General features: G+C 46.6%; 1 protein-coding gene across 1 annotated transcript in view; it reads right to left on the bottom strand.

The window, feature by feature from the left end:
- Nucleotides 1–15420, bottom strand: part of cacna1g (calcium channel, voltage-dependent, T type, alpha 1G subunit) — a gene marked incomplete at both ends in the record, with an annotated part of 367943 nt that overhangs the window by 96081 nt on the left and 256442 nt on the right. The window contains 5 exons of the mRNA XM_080747312.1: nucleotides 5976–6099; nucleotides 10969–11069; nucleotides 12136–12315; nucleotides 12946–13341; nucleotides 15012–15193. Of these exons, the coding sequence (XP_080603438.1) occupies nucleotides 5976–6099; nucleotides 10969–11069; nucleotides 12136–12315; nucleotides 12946–13341; nucleotides 15012–15193 (983 nt within the window). The remainder of the gene's footprint in view (nucleotides 1–5975; nucleotides 6100–10968; nucleotides 11070–12135; nucleotides 12316–12945; nucleotides 13342–15011; nucleotides 15194–15420) is intronic.

The following is a 15420-nucleotide window of genomic DNA, read 5'->3' as shown; positions in this document are numbered from 1 at the left end:
CTCTGAGGACCCCCTAGGGGTCCCGGACCCCCTGTTGAAGACCCCTGATTTAGGGGGTAGAAACAAAAACAAAAAAACAGATAAGAGGTTTTTTGCCCGACAGCATGGTTGTGTTGCCGGAGGCTGGAGGATCCAGCGGTCAGCATGAGGAGAGGATGGGAGACTGTCTGCTAACCTAAACAACCACTGAGGAAAGAAAACAAGCTAGCCCAGTAGCAGGGAGCGCAGGGATCCTCTCACTGACTGCTTATTTACCCTGCTCCCCCCGCGTCTGGGAGACAAGACCCTGTCCAGCTTCTGTGTGTGTGTGTGTGTGTGTGTGTGTGTGTGTGTGTGTGTGTGTGTGTGTGTGTGTGTGTGTGTGTGTGTGTGTGTGTGTGTGTGTGTGTGTGTGTGTGTGTAGGTGGTTGGTTGCCTTTCCCACGGCCTGCCGCTACCACCACACACTCTCAAAGACAGAGAGAATCACTCACACCCGCGTGCGCGCACACACACACACACGCGCACGCACGCACGCACGCACGTGTGTGCACGTCGTCCGACAGCCCCGCAGAGTTGTGACTTATTCCTGAAGTCTCTGGGAATGGTAGCCATGACATCACTGGGAGAGTGCTTGTTTAGAGAGAATATACATTCCAGGGCTGACAGCGGCCATTCCGATCTCCGTTTCACAGAGATATTTTCATATTCATTCATTCATTAATAAAGACAAACTTGGAGGGGGAGGGAGGGGGGGGGGGGGGTCTTCGGGGCCAGTGAGAGGCACAGAAATACATGCCTCATCTCATCAGTGTCCACTGTAACTGGGTCATGTTGTTTCCCTCTGTCGCAGGCGGTATTTTTATGATTCAGATACAAAATATAAAAGAAAAAAAGAAAACAACAACAGACAGACAGCGACATACACTGGATCGCTGGGGGCGGCAGTGGCTCAGGGGTAGCGAAACCGTCATTACAAGATGGAGGGTTCCCGAAGGGTCCCAGTTCGATCCTGGGCTCCCCCAGAGTTAGTGTCGAAGAGTCCTTGAGCAAGACTCTGAACCTCTAGTTGCTCCCGGTGAGCAGGTTGGTGCCTTGCATGGTTTCCTCTGCCATCGGTGTACAAATGTAATGCACAATCTCGGCCTTGGATAAAGGCGCTATATAAACGCACCATTTACCATTTTACCATTTATTCCTAAAATCAAACATGCTTCCTTTGCCACCGCACTCATGTTGTTCTCATCCCAGACTCCTCTGTAGTCAGTGTTGCTCCCAGAACTTATACTCATACTGTACCAGCTCACAGGCTGTGCGGTCTGTGGACACGGCCATAGCGTTAGAAGGAGTTCTCCTTAACACTATGTCAGTGATGATCCGGTGTGCCAGCAGGAAAGACCTTCTCGTCTCTAGTAACAAAATAAAAAATACAGTTTAGCTACTCACCAAAACAAAGATGGTTGTAGTGAGTTGCAAGCCTACTCTACTTAGTGGGAGCACTCTGAGCCCCCCACCACATGTCTAAAATAAATTTCTAGGGCGAAATAAAAACCGGACGGAGAGTCAGAGACACTCTTCCTGGTTGAGGTCTGCTTTTACGAAACAGCGCTTCCAACGTCACAGAGCCGAATAAAACCCAACAAGACTAATGCGCTGCTGTTAATGCGGTCCTCTGACCTGCGCGGCTCCTAGATAAACTTATTTTTGCGGCGCTACTCCTCCCACAGTTTTTGTGGCACGCACTTTGGCCATATGTCAAATCGAGAGATACAGTATATATAGTTTAATTTATATAAATTAATTTGTGAATTCATTTTCTCCATTGACTTCAATTAAACTTTTCCCAAATGACTGACATCATAGATGTCTGCCATCATAGACCATGTCCAAATACAGTATAGGCATTCCAAGTCGGATATGGGCTTAATATTGGTGACATCATGGATCTCCATACTGTATATGGAGAAGTGACAAGGACGGAATGGTAGCACCGCTCGAATATGACTGACAGATAGAGATATTTGCAAGTGTGACTCACCTCAAGGCAACCACAGTTACATCCAATTACATCTTTCTAGTTCATTTTTACTAGAGACGAGAGGTTGTACTGCCTTTCCTGCTGGCACACCGGATCATCACTGACATGGCGTTATGGAGAACTCCTCCTAACGCCATGGACCAGAGCTAGACACGGCCTGACCTGGCATCCACCGACCACCTCTGCCCATTGGACTGCAAGAAGCAAGCAGCTTTCCTCTTCCTAAATACCATGTTCCAGAGCATGGTGGCAGAGAACCAGGCTGGCACTGGACAAGGAGGGCTTAGTTTAGTTACACGCCAATTTTACAGCATGCCGGTGTCGCGCACAGAAAACAGCAGATCTACAAGCTCACTACAGGGACACAATGCGCTTGGCGCTGAGTCTCTTAACAACCCACAGAGGGAGCCACTGCTATAACTGGCATGAGTGGTCGAACCACATTTTCTCTCTTTCAATTCAGCAATCCTATATGTGAACTATAAAACCTGAAGTAAGACAGTCTCCTCCTGATAAGCTCCCACCGTGGGCGGTCTTCTATTATAAATGAGCAGGCAGCTCAAATGAACTCCATTTATCTTACTGTTCTTTTTGGTGGGGAGACGAGACGATGGCGGACCTCCGAATCTATGAATGATGGACCTGGCGAGGGCCGATACAATTCAATACACGGGCTCTGGGCGGCCATGCAAGTGTCCCCGGGCTCAATTAGGAATAACAAATCATAATAGGTGGTATAATTATCCTCAATCATCTCCAGTAGAGTCGGATGAAAGGGTGTATCCAGGCAACCCCTCAGCTCCAAACCAAAACAACACAAAAGCCAAATGCCTGACATCACTTCCAGGGTAATAAACTCATTATTCAAGCCTTCGCTCCGCGCTCAAAAGTCACGGCTAAGACATTTTATCTCCATAACAGCCAAACAGGTTTTCCATTTACAGTGAGACTCAGATTTGCGCGGTTAATATACGGTTAATACAGTCACCATGCTGCACCATACAGCGGCAGTAATATGTACTCACTGACTGCAGGTATCTGGAAACGGTATAGGCATGTCATTTGTCGATGTGCCACTCGAATGGAGCCGGCGAGTGAAAATTGACTTACAATCAGCCTCATTAATTCTAAATAACCGACACGGAGAACAACAAACAGGCATCCTGCAATAACCAGTGAGGCAAATGAGATCTGGGACAATGAGCATCAAGGCTATTGTAGCTGTAATGACATCTCTTGCTTCTCACTGCATCATGCAATACATTTCCATCTCATTTAATGACATCAGGAAGGCAAGCTGGAAGCACAAAACAACAAACACATGCATGCGTAGTGACTCCAGCCAGTGTGGCTGCAGAGAAAGAGGACAAATTGGGTTCCTCTATAGAAATAGGTCTTGTTTTTCTCTTGCCAGTAGAAAAACTATTGTTCAATCTGTTATAATGTCTGTTTTTTTATGGTGATGTGCTGTACATGCATGCCTCACTCTCCACCCTGAAGCCTCTGTGGTTTATCACTTACCCATCATTGCATGTTACAGTATATGAAAAAGTGGGTTGGCCATCTCTCACAGTTTGTAGGGAGCAATATTGTATTTTATTTATTTATAAGGCAGCGCGTGGTAATCTTCCTTTATACCTATCCTCGCTTCTAGATCCAAAAGTCACTGGAACAGTGAGCAAGGAAAGACTGCCTTTATGTATTATGCTCCACACAAATGGGATAAACTTGAATGCTCTCAATAGAGACATTTAAAGTACTACTTGAGGGCACACTATAGTGACTGTACCTGCTTTGTGTAACAACTATATCTTTTTGCATCTGTGACGTTGTACTATGATTCGATTGCTGTTGTATTATTTTGTTGTGTTATTTGTCATTGCTTGTATTGTTTTGTATGCTGTGATCAGGGTGTCCTTGAAAACAAGAGCTTGCTCTCAATGGGCTCCCCTGAATAAATAAAGAGAGAAAGAAACTCGGGATGTTGAATTTAGTTGAGATGTGCTCGGATGCAATGTCTGTGTTGTATATCCAAACGTGTGTGTGTGTGTGTGTGTGTGTGTGTGTGTGTGTGTGTGTGTGTGTGTGTGTGTGTGTGTGTGTGTGTGTGTGTGTGTGTGTGTGTGTGTGCGTGGTGCGTGCGTGCGTGCGTGCGTGCGTGCGTGCGTGCGTGCGTGTGCGTGTGTGTGTGTGTGCGTGCATGTGCACAAATAAAACAGCAAACGAGAGGACAAATATCACAGAATGCCCTGATAGGCCTGAACAGCCCTGTAGAGCCTGTAGTGTTAACATCTGCCATTCTGAACATTAGCCACGCACACAGTAAAAATGTTGACTTTAAAACACACCGGGTGCCCAGGATTAATCAACATTTAATCGGCAGTTGCCATGGAAACCCGCTGTTTTGTTTGGGAGCTCCAGGGAAAAAGTAATCAGAGTAAATGTAATCCCAGTATGTCCTGTTTATTTTCGCGATAATATTTTCTTTCACTCGGAACAGAAAAATAACAATCACGGTCATCAGTGCTTTTGTAACGCCGTTAAAAGTTAGATTAGGAGAAAAATACACTTTTGTGCAGCAGCATAACACTGCTCTCTAGGAGGGAACGGATTTCCCCGTCACGTGACGTGATACCCCGTTGCATTTCAGGAATTGGAATGTTTCAGGCGGGTGCCTCCTACAGTAAACTTCAGTTTACCATAAGACCCCCCGCAACGCGTCGAACGCGCGTCGTGGACCTCCTATGAGTTAATGTAATTCCGAAGCGTCGGGTCCATTTGGTTCCATTTGGGTTCCATTAACACCGCCGATTTCTTTTTGTTGCAGTGTGTACACCAGTCCACAGATAATTGAATCAATTAGGCCAGCGCTGTCTCCTCCATGGTTCAGTCACACAACAAGCAAAGAGCGGGGGCATTCCAGCGAGACCCGGACAGCAATTAGGCCCTTTCCGCAGAGAGCTCACTACCTCGCCCAGCGAGGACTAAGTCAAACAGCGATAATTAGTGTGTTTATGCATGGAGCGGCTGCGCCGCGTTCAGCTGCAGCTCTCAATGCGACATTGAGCTGGGGAAAAAAGGAAGGGGAGGTGGGCTTGTCCCCCTGCAGTCTGTGTGTGTGTGTGTGTGTGTGTCTGTGTATGCCCGTGCGTGCGTGGGTACGTGTGTTTTGAGACAAGGCACGGAGCCAGCACCCCTGAGTGTGAGAAGCAGGTGGAATACACTGAGGAAATGTCAGTGCTGATGATGCAGGTGAAGGGATACACGTTACCTGAATTTAGTAAACCACCGACCCTCAAACTACTGTAATATTAGCGTCTCTCCACTTACATGGTGTTCTCTTTCTGTGCGTGCGTGCGTGAACAGCTACAAGTACTAACAATGTACTGATTATAGATCTTTTGGTTATTCTACTGTTAGACTGAGGGTAGCAAGTTTTTGGTTTACCTACATTCCTAGATTACTATTGCTACTGTATGCATTGTACGTATGTATTACCTTGTGCTGTCCTTGCTTATTGTAAATCGTTCTGGATTAAGAGCGTCTGCTAAATGCCTAAATTGAAATTGTAAATTGTACAGGCATTTCTTCTCCTCGTCTTCTCCTAACTTGCCTGAGTTTTCTCAGCAGGCATAAACTTCTTCCAAGCAAAAACTAGAGAAGCTTTCTGGAGTGGATGGAAGGAATGATGCATAATACAGATGTGCCATTTCAAAACCTCACAGTCCCGTCTTTTTTACTATCGCGCTTGAAACTGACACTTGTCTTTGATGGGAGGAAAACAGTCAGAGTCAACTGGAGGTCTGTGTGTTCATATTTATTACAACTGCTCGTGTGTTTGAACTGTGTGTGTGTGTGTGTGTGTGTGTGTGTGTGTGTGTGTGTGTGTGTGTGTGTGTGTGTGTGTGTGTGTGTGTGTGTGTGTGTGTGTGTGTGTGTGTTACTGTTAAGCACTCACAGCACTGCCGGGCTCAATGTGCGGCCTCTCCATGGCGATGGTGAGGCAGTTGAGGAAGATGATGACCAGCACCACATGATCGAACATCTTGTGGGTGATGATCTTGGTGCAACCAATCCGAAACCTGTCAAACAACAACAAAACACAATCAATTACCCCGGGGGTGGACTGGCACGTTACGCCGCGCGAAGCTATTGAACGGTGACAGATGTTTGTGAGACAAGTTTATTGAAACAAATTTTGTAGCTGGCTCTGAGTTTTCAGAATAAAAACGTCTCGACGGCAATAAGAAACCACGTAAAATACGGCGGCGTCTCTTACAACCAGCGTTTTTTACAGAAACAGCATTAAAAACCGTTTGGGACTAGCCGTCTTTACCCGCCTCGTTAATTTGATGTTATGATGTTATGATGTCCATGAACGGCTCGGTACAGTTTGTTTTCGATTTAGCTCCGACCGCAAGCGGTGGGATTTAATGCTAAATCGCTTATTTGTATCGCTTGACATTTCTATTTTTTTGTTTAGATCTGACTTTCACAATGGTTGAAATGTCACAACAGTTTTCTTGCTGTGCGGCTGCTGTCACAAGGCAAAGTGACAATAGACCCCTCCCATCTCCGTTCCAAGCTAACTCGGTAGAAATTGCCTTTTTTTCTTTCGCCTCTACCACTTGTAAAAAAAAATTAAAGCGAATATTTGTAACTCAAATCTGCTTCCCTGGTCCCTGGAACAACATATTTTGAGATGGGGTTCTGTGGTCAAATACATATAATTCCAGGGGTCCATGACCATGACATTAAAAAGTTTGAGCACCATTGATCACAGAAACATACGTTTTTAAGAAAGACATTTTGGGTATTTTTCAGTTCTTAATAGGTTAACATCGGAGTGTTTGCCAAGTACGTGGGGGCTCACTTGCAACACCCTCACAGCCAACCAGTGGGCCACCACCGGCCTATGAGTTTGGACTAGCTGCGTTACTTTACAGGTAATGATGAGAGCTCCCATTCAACTGAAGAGATCGTCGGGACGCATGCACCACACACTGACGCTTTTAATGAACCATTGTGGAATTAAGAGCCATTAATTATGCCTGACATTCATTACCACACATGAAAAGGTTCCGCTAGGCCTTTAGCGAGCAAGAACAGAGGGACACAGACAGAGAGGAAATGGCTGTGATATACAGTAACGCTCTGAGAGGGATTAAACCATGCGTCAAATATGCTTTGATGGCTCGTATCTGTCAGGGTGTACAAAGAGGGGGGGGACAATATTGTCGGCTTCAGATCTGGGAATTTTCTTTTTACTTGGCTGTACAGTCACCTTTGTGCTGACAATCACAGCGAGTGCTTCTGCGTGTGTGTGTGTGTGCGTGTGTGTGTATGTGTGTGTGTGTCTGACGACGGCAGAGATCATTATTCATATGCTGTTCACAGAATGAGCTAATTCCTGGTTTGATAATGTGCACGCCACGTCCTTGATGCTGAAGAATTCATGTGCCATCCATATGCGTTTGCTCTAGGGGGCCGAGGGCACATGGCGCGCACAGGAACACACACACGCACACGCACACACACGCACACACACACACGCACACACACACACACACACACACACACACACACACACACACACACACACACACACACACACACACACTGTCATTCTGCCTCCCATGGTTGGAGGGGCTAAGAACAGTAATGTCAGGTCAAATAAATGCACGCACACACACACATACACATAATTTAGATAGACACGCAAATGCACATTGAATGCATACGCATAGAACAGTACACAATGTAGGCAACAAAAAGATTGGGAAGAATGGGAAAGAAATACTGTTTATAAGACCTGAAGGCGAAAAGAACGGTTTGAGTTTACTGACACAAAAGCCAACATAATTGGCTTTAGATATCGATTCGTTACTATAGGGGGTCCTCCAAATCCATGTGTGATAGAAACTTTTTTTCTCCTCTTTTATTTGAACCCTGGTGTCCTTACTCTGAGAACTTAAGCCAAAAATAGCAGATCTACAAGATCACAACGCCTCACGTTGTGAGCTTGTAGATCGTCTATTTTTGTCAAAGAGCTTTGGTGTAGAGCAAGTACAGTGAAAGGTCAAGTTTTTTTAAGTATTGACGGTTCGTGGTTAAATATGGTGGTTAAATATCTGAAAACACAAATTGACATGAATCCAAAATACACTGATGATTGTGCTGTCAAAAGATGAAACTATATGGAATCTATGAACGGGTTGTGGGGGTCCCTGCTTCATCTCTCTCTCAACTAAGGGGTCCTTGGCCTGAAAACATTGAAGACCCCTGGAATAAATAATAGGCCTTATGAAAAAAGTTGAAAAGCCCTGGTTGAAGTGGTTGAAAGGCCCTGCTCCACACATGCAGCTGCTATCGTGCATGACTAGCGCCACCCCTGCGACTGCTGCAAAGCCCCTCCCTGCACAGCGCTTTGACACACAACCAATTAAACGGACTCCCTTCCCTGCGCTGCGCACGTCCAATCAAAACCCAGACGCAGCGAGACTGCAGAGTCCAGCTGACTCCTCTGCTCGTTAAAAGTCAGACCGAGGACCCGCGCTAATCAACGCAGACGAACAACAAAGGCTTGGCCGCGGCTGAACTCGGGTCTGTGTGAAAGCCTGCTGGACACCCGCCCACCAGCCGTGTTGCCAGATTGCCAGAAATGAGCAAACAGGTCTATGAAAACAAACGAAAAAAAGAAGCGACTCCAGGCTACGTGAGCAGCACTTTAAAGCTATATGCGTCAGCTATTTGAAAATAGCGTCTCTAAGTGGAAATGTTTTAATATCTTTTGAAACATTTTAACAACAAAATCTGTTACGGGGATACCTGGTAAAGTATTTTCAGATGGGGGTCGTGGACAAAATACAGATTCATTTTGGGGGCCTGACACTCAGCCTGAATTGACATTTCGTTTCACTCCATTATTCAGTCTGAAACTGCTTCCATCCAAGGCAGTTTCTGGGATGGGTGTTGCCAAAGAGGCAGTCTTCTGTGATTGGTTCACCGTCTGACCAACACAACAGTAGCAAAGCAGATGAAGTAGTATTGTTATGTGGCTGGCTGCTAGCCTGTTGCTTGCTACTTGCTAACCAAAGAAACAGATCGATACGATTGCATATTACCGCGACGGGCGACGCAATGTTTGTTTGGGAATGTGCGGTACGGTCCGGCAGTGGCGCTAAGTTACTTGGAAAACCCCACCCACCCTGATCACACGCCCCGAGAAGCGACGCTGATTCGCCGGACGGATTTCCAAACGAGGAAAACCTCTTCAGTGAGAGCAACACCAGACTCCCTCAATCGCCAAAACAAAAATTTAAAGGGGTGTGGCTTGCGATTCAGCAAGTCTGGAACCAGGCAAGGGTCCTTGCTTGACATGAATATGTTTGAGAAACACTGGTTTAAACAAAATGTAGGAGGCCCAAATAAGCAACTATACTTCAGAAACAAGCCCCAAAAAAGCGCAATCCGGAACTACCAATATTCACAAGCAAATGTACAGGAAAAAAACAAGACCAAAGTTGCTTATAATAAGCAGACATGGCAACTCTTGCCATTGTCCCTTGATGTCCTTCGATGTCCCTTGATGATGACTATGCGAGCACGGGTGGGTGTAGGACGGACTCCGCTGCTAGGACGGACTCCGCACGGCGCCTGTGTCCTCAGTGTCAATCTTGGGGTGGCTATAGAGGGAATATTGGAGCCGAATACACAGCCTATATATATGACCGCCTTTTCTTAGCGCCGTGGCGGAACAGGGGCAGGTGAGCAGCTCTCTTCTGCCCCCCAAAAACGTTTCCACATTGAGTGATGTAAACGATATTATAGGACTTTGTTACTATTTGCTACGAATTGAATGCCAAGGACTTCCGCCTTAACAAGACCGTAAAGGGTCTTATTTGGGATGTTCAGGTTGTAAGTAACAAGTTACAAGAAATCTTGTGAAATAAAATGTTGTCAACCAATCATCAAGGACGATGATACACGAAAGAAGGAGGAGGTTGGGCAGGATGTTTAACCGTGCCTGTGCTGTATATCTTTGTGCTGAATGTACTTGTGATGTTCTTCATTTCGTCTAATAAAATATACAATCAATAGATCCAGCCAGGCCGGGGAAAAGGATACCGTTACAGATTAAAAAACAAAGAACAAGTGTGTGTGTGTGGAAGATGGTATTAATGGAGGTCATGGAGCGAGTGGAACCACGCACAACCCATAGTGGGGATGGGTTGTGGTGGGTTTTGATGTTTAATTAGTGAAGTGCTGGGGGGGGGAGCAGGCAGGGGCCGACGCGGCCCGCATGCCGTTCCCCCTGTCTCCTTCCCTCTGTCCTCCAGAACAGAAGGCAGACGCACAGATCAAAGCCCAGGAGGAGAAGAGAGGAGCGAGGCGAGACGAGGGAGGGCTGGATGGAGGAGGGGGGAAGCGATGTATTCAGCACGCGCTCTACAGTATCTAGAGAACAGTCACGCGACTCACGCCACGGGACAGAGAAATACCTTCCTCTCTCCCTCCTTCCCTCAATCCCCTCTAACCTTCCCGCTTCCTTCACTCTGCCCTTGCTGGCTCACCCCTGACGTGGCGGAAACATACGGGATGAGTCAACGCGGGGGGGTGGGTGGGGGGAGGGGGGAGCAGTGAGGCTGCATGCGTGTGCCCTCTCCGCAAGAAATACAGGCGGAAGAAAAGAGGAGGGGTGACAGGGTTTTTTTTTTTACATGCGGAGGAGCTGGAGCAACAGTGAACCGTGGGGAAAGGGACGAGTTTAGGGCTGTATCTATCCATTATCTTCGTAGAGACTTTTTCATATCAATGAATCATGTTTAGAAATTCTAATAGTTTTTTTCGTTTTTTTTTTTGCTATTTTCTTTAATTATTCTTATATTAAAATCAAATATTATTTAAATGGATGAGTTGGATTAACTGTTGCACGCCTAGAAGAGCTGTACCTGGACTCAGGAGGGAAGAGGTACAACGACCAGGTGTCTCTCTGTCGACACCACTCTGGTTGCTTCTTCTCCAGCCAGCGGAACAATCTAGTGAAACGGCCCTGGAGAGAGAGAGAGAGAGAGAGAGAGAGAGAGAGAGAGAGAGAGAGAGAGAGAGAGAGAGAGAGAGAACCACCCGGTTATTACAGTGCCTCCATGCATGTACTGTATGCACAGAAGACAGCACACACACATCCATGCATGCAGTCAAATCCTGAGTGCTCATTGAGCTTGAAGAGAGGGCTGCGAGTTGAAGCTGCAATCCAGAACTTATTTCAATGAATAAAACATTATTTTAACCAATGTGTACGGCAGAGTTAGAGTATGTCACAGTATAACAAGAACATCTGCAGCTACTCTTCCTTATTTAGACCCTGGTGGTGGTATAACTGTCTGAAGCTCATAAGGGCGACATCTCATCTGATTTTTGGAGACCGGGGATCAACACGCAACACGTCGTACGACAAAGTGAATGTCCGGTTTCAAAAACGCATCTGGGTTAAGTTGTAAACGACGTAGGTACGCCAGCCTTAACCCAGATGCTTTTTTTGATACACGCGGACTGAAAGACCTGCTAAAAAAATAAACACAGTGACACAGGGACAGTAGGTGGGTAGCACAGCATTAATAAACTTTTTTCAGTGGCCCATTTAATCAAACTACAACAACAAGTTTACCAGCTCAGCGTTCTGTGTTTGCTGTACTGTACCAGCGCTAGTGAGCGCACATCATAGAGCTACCCAGTCTGTGCGTTCTGCGCGCAACAAAGAAAGGGCACATCAGACATAAATTATATTAATTTGGTGTCGGACTTTGTCATGCTTTAGGAGCACCGGGCTGTGGACTTTTTGCCCCGTGCAAGGCTCTAAAGAGTGAGATCCCTTCCAGAATTACCCTAATTCAAGTGAAAATCGATTTGACGATTTTCTTCTTTTTTAAATCGTCCTCAAGAAAAAATTGGATTTAGATAAAAAATCGATTCATCGAACGGCCCTACCGCACACACACTCACACACACACACACACACACACACACACACACACACACACACACACACACACACACACACACACACACACACACACACACACACACACACACACGTATTTATGCGTATTATGACTAACTAGGATGGGCTCCTCCTCTACGTTCTCCTCCTCTGTGTTGTCCTCCAGGGACAGCTGGGTGGGCCCCAGGGCCGACGGGGACCCCTTGCCGTTGCAGTCGCTGTGCTCCGGGGGCCGCAGCCCCCCCAGCGAGGGGGGTCTGGAGCTGTGCATGCTGGCTGAGCGCTGCAGGTACGGTACCTGGAGGGGAAGGGAAGATTTTTGTAAGAAGGTTCTTTTCACTGGGTATTCTCATCCATATCAACAGGTTGGTCTAGAACATACATGGGTAACTGGGGCCGGGGGGCCACATGCGGCCCCCACCTTCACTTAATGCGGCCCAGAGGTTAATACCGGAATACTGATATATATCATTGATTTCAGCTGTTACAATTCCAAACATGACCTGCTTTAATTCCATCAGTCTATATTAGTAGCTTAATGACTAGTATAGTAGTATAAAAATGTATTTTTTTCATGTCCAATGTATTTTTATTTAGGTTCATAAAGTTAATATGAGTATATAACTAAATGCATTTGAAATTAAATCAAAAAGTTACATTTCGGGATTCCAATTAAAAAATAACAAAAAATTATTCAGGATTCCAATTCAAAAGAAGCAAAAATAGCCGATCTACAAGCTCAAAATGCATCGCAGTGCATGAGATACTAGAATGACAAAGTAGGACGTAGCAATATGCAATGTGGCGTGAAGGTGGAAATATAGTGGCCCTCGCCATCATCAAAGTTGCCCACCCCTGGTCTAGAAACTAAAGCGCCATTTCATAAAACATACGGAGGAGCTACGGCGACAGCAGCTTCCATACGTACCTGCAGCAGTGTTTCGGGGGGCAGGTCCATGGAGCTGCGCGTCTCCACAGACTCCATGCGGCGGTGCCTGATGGGGTGCTGGGACTGCTGGGACATGGAGTCCCCCTGGGACTGATGGGACATGGAGTCCGTCCTGGCCAGGGAGGTGGTGTCACCCCCCTCCGGGGGCTCCCCTCCTCCCCCTCCTCCTCCTCCCCCGTCCTCCTCGGAGCTGGAGCCTCTCTCTCCGGAGAGGAGCGAGCGGCGCTCCCCGGAGCCGTGGTGCTTCTGCCGCTTGAGGGAGGGGGCCCGCGCCCCCCCCAGGCTGTTCCAGCTGGAGCGCCGGCTGGTCCAGCCGCTGCCGCCGCCACCACCGGAGCTCCACGGGGTGTGGGGGGAGGAGCTACGGGCGCTGGTCTGAGGAGAAGTGTCACATAAGCACTTTAACCATAATTTTTTAAGACTTTGGCCCTTCAAAAATAGCAGATAAGTTCATGGCGCTATGAGCTCTGCTATTTTTGAGAAACCTACATTTTGTGCAAATCTTTAAATATTATATTCTTTTAAAGCGAACATTTTTAACTCATATCTTTGCTTCTGGGGGGCTGTCCCTGGAACAACATGTTTTGAGATGGGGGTCCGTGGCCAAAGACAAAATCTCATCAAATGGCGATCAGTGCACATCAAACTGAGGGTCCTTGAAAAAAAAAAAAGTGAATCACTGCTTATAATGAATGTTATTTTGCAGCTCATTCCATGTGTTTTGACAAGTCAATGTTTTACGACCTAATACGGAAGTATATCTTTGAATGCTTCTTGGCAACAAAGTGTATGACTGTAGAGAGAGAGAGAGAGAGAGAGAGAGAGAGAGAGAGAGAGAGAGAGAGAGAGAGAGAGAGAGAGATTAAGAGATCTGGAACTCTTTATCCAGCTCCTTTCCAGATCATTGATTTGTTAAATTGAGAGTGTCGGTGGCAGCAGTGAAGTAGAATATGGGCGCTTACTTGATTGTTTGACTAGCACGACACATTAATCATCATCAATCACCTCGCCCTCCTCAGCACGCCAGCCAGCCACACAGCGACAAGGGATATTGTGAGGTGTGTTTGTGTGTGTGTGGGGGGGGGGGGGGGGGGGGGGGGCTCTACTTATCCCGGTATCACACAGGCATTAGCAGTCACCTCGTGAAAGTCTGAGAGAATGATTTGCGATGCTTGATGAGCTTTCATCTCCAATGGGGTTTCCTCACTCCCGTCTGCATTTTCTGAGGGGTGTGTGTTTATGTGTGTGTGTGTGTGTGTGTGTGTGTGTGTGTGTGTGTGTGTGTGTGTGTGTGTGTGTGTGTGTGTGTGTGTGTGTGTGTGTGTATGTGTGAGGGAGGCGTGACAGACAGCAGTCGGCAGGTGATGTGACGCAGGTTTAGCAACTCTGAGATTTGAGATGTTTAATTTAATTTCAAACAAAAGTATAGTGTTGAATTTGATATTGATATTGAAGTTTTGTGTCAAGATGAACACATCCGTGGTACATACACCATCTATCTAACTATTAATTAATTTAGCGAATGTCTGCCCGTCCGTCTGACCATCTGCATGCTGACATCACTGATACTACACAGTTTCGCAGCCATTATAACCATCTGTCTGCATGCTACTCTGACGTCATACTCTGACGTCATAGTGCTGACATCACAGACTGGCCTGGACACGGGAAACACCATGTATGGGCATAAAGATCTGCCCAACGGGCACTCCAACATTACTTCTGAGACTCCTACATTCAATCATTTTGCTATTATAACCCGATTTGCATATATCTGTACTTGACTTTTATTTACACATTTATATCTTCAAAGAAATGTAGCCTAATTGTTGAGTTTAGTTTCAACATTGACACATTATTCACAGCGTTTTTCGTAGTATGATGTAATGTGCTTATAATCTCTATGCGATACTGTACAAGCACAAAAACAATTGAATGCATGTGTTCAGGGATGCTGCATGAATGAGAAAGACGACGGTTGGCGTGGCAAGCAGCCACTTTCATTCACCCCTGTTTGAGACAAAAAGGAAGATGGGAGCACTAACCGGTGACTTGTCGTAGAAGGCCGGGTCGGCAGACACGTTGCTGCCCCGGCGCGACTCGTAGCCCAGAACGGGGTCACCCGCCGCGGGCAGCTTGGGCACGGGCATGGGCGTGGCAGCCGTGTGGGTGATCAGGGGAGGGGTCAGGCTGCTTTTCAGGTCCACGTGGCCGTTGATGGGCACTACTAGTGAAAAACAAAGAGGGAGTTAGGGAGAATGGTGTTTGCTGGAGAAAAAACTAAATCGGGGTCTTCAACGTTTTCAGGCCAAGGACCCCTTGGTCGAGAGAGAGATGAAGCAGGGACCCCCACAACCCATAGATACCATATAGTTTCATCGTTTGACGGCACAATCATCAGAGTATTTTGGATTCATGTCAATTTGTGTTTTCAGATATTTAACCACTTGAACC

The sequence above is a fragment of the Nannobrachium achirus genome (assembly GCF_963921795.1).
Source record: "Nannobrachium achirus genome assembly, chromosome: 18".
Classification (NCBI taxonomy): Eukaryota; Metazoa; Chordata; class Actinopteri; order Myctophiformes; family Myctophidae; genus Nannobrachium; species Nannobrachium achirus.
This window is presented reverse-complemented; position numbering and strand designations above follow the sequence as displayed.